The sequence below is a fragment of the Phoca vitulina genome, unplaced genomic scaffold (genome assembly GCF_004348235.1).
Source record: "Phoca vitulina isolate PV1807 unplaced genomic scaffold, GSC_HSeal_1.0 scaffold9, whole genome shotgun sequence".
Classification (NCBI taxonomy): Eukaryota; Metazoa; Chordata; class Mammalia; order Carnivora; family Phocidae; genus Phoca; species Phoca vitulina.
The window spans coordinates 2,936,630-2,942,270 of record NW_022589712.1 but is presented as its reverse complement, the minus strand read 5'-3'; the positions used below and the strand labels follow the sequence as shown (position 1 = coordinate 2,942,270).

Genomic DNA, 5,641 nt, shown 5'->3' with positions numbered 1-5,641 from the left:
CCCCCCCCCCCCCCCCCCCCCCCCCCCCCCCCCGCTTTTACGTCTGGTGGTTCTCTGAGGGGGGAGAAAGGCTCACAGAATTATAAAAGCTTCTGAAATAAGGTTGCATTTTAAGGTCTGAACACAACTGGAGCAAGCTAAGGAGTTATACTCAGAATGCCGCATGTTGTTTTTTGTCTTTTTGAGGTGGTGTAGTTGGTTGAGATGGGGGATGAAGGGAACAGTGAAATATGTCTTCTTAGTGAGATCTGGCTGAGGGCCGCAGGTGCCCTGCACCCAGCGAGGGCAGCGGGGAGTCTTGGGCCGGCCTGGGGGCACCCCCGGTGGGAGGACACCGAAGGCCACACGCTCTCTCCCCGCCTGCCCGGGCGGTGGTGCCGAGCCTGTCCCGGTTTCAGTTAACAAGAGGCGCACAGCCCCCTCCCTCGGCACCGCGCCCCTCCTGTGTGCACGCGCCCCAAGGGAAACATTAACTGTCACTGCAACATCAGGTGAAAACCAGAGACACAAATGCAACACAAAAGCACAGCTTCTACAAAGTGCATGGCTACCCTGGGTAACGCACCTTCCGGCTCCCCTCCGGGCCCCGGGGCGGCAGCAGGGCCTCCCGTGCCCCCCTCCCGGCTGCATGGGACAGAGAGCACGCCTTGAAGGGAGGGACAGAGCTCAGGGTTGCCAGGGCTCACGGATCTCCCGCGGGCCGGAGAGGGGAAGGCGAACACAGCAAAACCACTGCTTTGGAAAGCACAGGAGGCTGACGGAAGGCCGCGGCCAGACGTCAGGCCCAACGCGCTCTGGGAACCTGGGCGGCCTTGGCCACGGCTAGAGCCAGCGCGGGAGCGTGGAGCCTCAGCCCTGCAGCCCTGGCCGTGGGGGGAACAAGGACACAGGGCGGGGGGCACAGCTCTCGCTGGCTCCTCCCCAGGGACGCGCCATTCTTGTGAAAAGAGGCTCCCCAGGTGAAGATACCGCCTGCCGGTTCTGGGCTCTTCCCCCCGTGGGCCCGCGACCCAGAGAGAACACCCAGCACCTCAGTCAGGAAGAAGGGCGATGGGACAAGGGCTCTTTGGATCATTGGGAGGGGACCTGGCGTCTACTCTGGGTGCCATGTGCCGACCCTGTCCTTCTGGCAACCCCAGACCGCAGAGGCCAGCCCCTCCCCAGGAGGCTGTGCCGTAAGCGGGTCAGCGCGTCCGCCCACCCGAATCACTGGGACGCGTGTGTCGGAAACCTGACCCAGTTACTGGCTTTATCATTGGAAAAACACCTCTCTCTATAAATATAAGCCATGATCGGAAGAGACCTAGGGAGTCTGAGGGAGCCCTACAGGCGTCGGGCGCGGTGGTGTGCAGTGAAATGAGTCTGTCTGGCTTTGCTCGGGGTAAGGAGGCGGCAAGGCTGGCACAGCAGGGCGTGGGCAGGTCACCGGTCTGGATCCAACCCCGCTGGCGAGCAGGCGTGGAACGAGCGGAGGAACCTGGGCTCCGAGCCGGGCGTGGGCACCGCGGCAGCGCCGACAGCCCCGGACGCTCGGCAGGGCCCGCTCGCGCTAGAGCCTCGTGGACGTGAGTCTCTTCATGCCCCTGCGCTGCGCCAGGCCGGACGACAGCACGGGCTCCAGCCGCGGGGCCTGCGGAGCTCTGTTCAGAGCCAGGTAGGTGGCGGCCATGGCACCCTGGGAAAGGAAGGGAAAGGGCGGCTGACCGCGGTGCCCACCCACTCCCGAGCGGGGCCTGGGGCCTCTCCGAGCTGCTCTCTCCCACGCACAGCGGGGCCTGCAGGACCCCGGGGCCGGCCGTGTCCGGCGCACTCTGGGTCCTCCTAAATAATGGCGCTTCTGTTCTGTTACCGTCCCACACCCGCCTTGGACTGTGCGTGTGACTTGAGGTGTTTCAGACTCGAAAGGGAGCCCCGGGATGAGGTCACACGACCCCTGCTCTACGGCATGTTGCCACACCAGCTGGATCTCAGGAGACGGGCTTTACCCTCCAAGGACTGACCCTTGTGGCCTCAGTCCTCCCCACGAAGCTCCAAGCAGCCTCTGCAAGCACGCGAGGCAGAGGCTGCTCGTGCCCGCGGTGTGGCCCCCAGTCCTCGGATGTCTGCCAGCCCGTGTGGACTGCACTGCAGTGCGGGTGTACCACGACCGAGCTGGCCCGAGGCCACCGTCTGGCTGCAGTTGGGTCTGGTGACGCCTGGCTTCGGTGACTCTGATCACGGTCGCACCGCACGGTGGGACACTGCAAGGTGGGGTCGTCGGACGGCAGGGTCTACCGAGGCCCAACAGCTGAATGAGCAGCTGCTCTGGAGCTGAGAACCTTTGATCCCTGGGCATGAGACTATCTCAGTGACACCAGCTGCGGCCTGACCTCTGGTCCCTCCATAGCCTTGTGTCTCTGTCAGGGGCTCCGGGGTCAGGATGCTCTAGTGGAAGCTGTGCAGCCAGGTTCCACGTGGCACGTGCCCTGGGAAGTGTCTCAGGAAAATGGGGTGCGCCCTCCGGCCCAGCCCAGCGCCCCCGCTCCCGGGGATCAACTTTTCCTGAGGCCCAGCCGCACGCAGCCACTTGTGGGCCTTTCTGGGCCACAACAGGTGATTTGAGGAGGAGCGACAGAGACAGCCGGCTCCAGAAGCCTCCAGTACTTACAGTCTGGGCCTCTACACGGAAGTCTGTGGACGTCTGCTCTAGAACCCAGGGCTTTGGCACCTTGGACTGGTGCAGATGCAGCACTCCCTCCACCTCTCTCTCTCGCTCCCCCCTCTCTCCACCCCCATCTGTCTGTCTGTCTCTCCTACTTTGTCTCCCTCCCTCCTTCCATGTCTGTCTCTGTCCCACATGCACGCACACACGCACACACGCACACACACACACAATGAAGCTGCTCAGGACTGTTAACAGAAGTTGTAACTTATTCAGAATTTTGTGTGTGATTGCTTGTATGTGAAGAAATGTGTAAAAGTAAATTAATTAGGGATACCTGTTTGTGCCTCTTCCTGGTTCGCTATCTGGTTCCCACACCATGGTTTCTTTAGGTTATTTTGAGGGGGATCAGGGCAACTTTCCTGGGCCCCCCACCCCCAGCATCTTGCTCTCATGACTCCCTGTCCGCACCTTCACCAGGTGGACGTCTTGTCTGCTGAGCTGGTTTTGGGACAGGTACTCTCTGTTCACAATCCACGGGTGTTTTAGGACTTGAACGGCCGTCAGGCGCTGATGAGGATCCACATGGAGCATCTTGGACACGACATCCTATAAGGGAAGACAGCAGAAGCCGGTTCGAAGAGCCTCCTGCGCAAAATTCCTTCATTCCCTCTCACGGCAAAACCTCCCCATTGTTCTGACTGATTCTCTGTATTTGGGTGTCAAATGTTTATTTTCAGCCTTAAAAGTACGTGAATGATTTTTGAATTTTAATTATCGTCACCTTGGTGGCTCACCTCAGGTTTATATCGTGTTACGGATTTTACATGCAAGGAGAAATCAAATGTAGAAATGTTGAATGGTGCATGTAATTTACTGAACTGCTATTTTAGTAAAAATGATACCCTTCCAAAGGGAGAAGCTAGGTAACGACTGTCCCACAGACATAAACCAATTATGACAATGCATGTAGTGACACTTTTATTAGCACTGTCCACAAACATTTGCTACAAATCAGCACCAGCCACAGAACTGTCCATCTGGAGCCATTACATGGGTCCAAGGGGCCAATGTCCCCTAGGGGTGATTTTCTTATGTGACTGTTAAGATAATCACAATAAAGATTCTTACGACTGTGGCTTAAAGACAAAGCTCCACTTCACATTCACACATGGCATGTCACGCACATGCATGTGCACACACACACAATTACAACTGTGATGTGGATCTGCATGGCATTCATGAGGCCGTCTGCACATGTGTGATACACCTGTTCTTGAGAGAGTCATCGGGATCGTCCTTGGGGGAAAGAGGGCCAATATTACTGTCCCTGTTTTGCAGATGACATTTATAGTGATCAAACAATTGTCCAAGGAAGAGCCATGATGAGAATCCGTGTTTTCCTGCTAGGCTGCTCACCTTACTCTGGTATTCCCGTGGCATTTCACAGGGAAATAAGGGAGTTAGCATACGTACACGATATGATGATGATGCACTCAACAGAATTTCTGGTCATAAACCACAACAGAGAAATACTATAGACTAATCCAATATCCTTTTTTGAATAGAAAAATCAAATGCCTTTTAATATTTGGTAACACTGATCTTAGTAACTTCTTGAACAAGTATCTCCTAGAAGCAGTATTGTTCCCATTTCCACGGGTAAGACGGAAAGCAGAGAGACCTGTATTGTTTGCTCAAGATCTCATAGTAAAGCAGTGTTTCTACGCAGTGCCTGCAAGCTGCACTGTGACAACACACAAATCCACAGACTCTGTCTGATTTTGGAGAACTGGAGGTTTTGTTGCATGTTTGGGGAACACAGAGAGGGGAAAAGGCATGGGGCAGGTGAGGCAGGAGATATGGTGGTGAAGGGGCAGGAAGAAGTGGTCAAGGTCCCAGGAGGCAGTGAAGCCCTCTGCCTGCAGCGACAATCCTGGTACTTGACTTGATTGCTTTCCTGACTCCTTCTCCCTGGCCCCCACTCCCGCTTCCAAGGTCGCCTCAGAAACCACCTTGCTGGTGGTTTTGCCAAAGAAACCACCAGCACCCAAGTCCTGGTCTACTTTGGGGACCAGAACTAGACAATGCCTATACTCTTTTGAGACAGAGTGGATGGATGGGAGCACTGGGAGCGTCGGGGTCTGACATATGGGAAGTGCTTGCTAAAGGCCAGGTGCCTTCTCTTCTGCCATCACCTCTGCCGTGACCTCCATCATTACCTCTGCCACCTCCTTCACCATCCCCTCTGTCCTCTCTTCCATCATCTTCTCTACCGTCTCTTCCACATCTCCACCATCTCCTCCACCATCATCTCTGTTATAACCTCCATCATCTTTTCCACTATCTTCTCTACCACTCCCTCCACCATCATCTCTATCATCTTCTCCACCGTTCCCTCCACCACCTCCTTGACCATGCCCTGTCACCTCCTCCATCATTTTCTCCACCATCTCCTCCACCATCTTCTCTGCCATCTCCTCCACCATCTTCTCCACTATCACCTCCACCATGACCTCCATCATTACCTCCACCATCTTCTCTGCCATTCCCTCTGTCATCACCTCCATCATTTCCCTCACTGTCTCTTCCATATCTCCTCCACAATCTTCTCCACCATCCCCTCTGCCATCTCCTCCACCATCTTTTCCACCAACACCTCCACCATGACCTCTGTTATCACTTTCACCACCATCTTCTCTGCCATCCCCTCTGTTATCTCCTCCATCATCTTCTCCATCATCACTTCCACCATCACCTGCATCATCTCTTCTACCATCACCTCCACCATCATTTCTACCATCTTCACCAACCCCTCTGCCACCTTCTCCATCATCTTCTCTGTCATCACTTCCACCATGACCTCTGTCATTATCTCCACCATCATCTCTGCCACCTCCTCCACAATCTTGTCCACCACTTCCTCCACCATCTTCTCCACCATCACCTCCACCATCTCCTGCACCATCTCTTTTACCATCACCTCCACCATCTTCTCCA

General features: G+C 55.6%; 1 protein-coding gene across 6 annotated transcripts in view; it reads right to left on the bottom strand.

Annotated features, from left to right (window-relative positions):
* Positions 1-19: 19 nt before the first annotated feature.
* RPS6KA2 (ribosomal protein S6 kinase A2) overlaps positions 20-5,641 on the bottom strand; it is a 346,717-nt gene continuing 341,095 nt past the window's right edge. For all 6 annotated transcript variants that reach the window (XM_032407492.1, XM_032407494.1, XM_032407495.1 and 3 more), the window contains 2 exons: positions 3,113-3,250; positions 20-1,675 (listed from right to left, as the gene is read on the bottom strand). In XM_032407492.1, the coding sequence (XP_032263383.1) occupies positions 1,550-1,675; positions 3,113-3,250 (264 nt within the window). In that variant the 3' untranslated portion in view covers positions 20-1,549. The remainder of the gene's footprint in view (positions 1,676-3,112; positions 3,251-5,641) is intronic.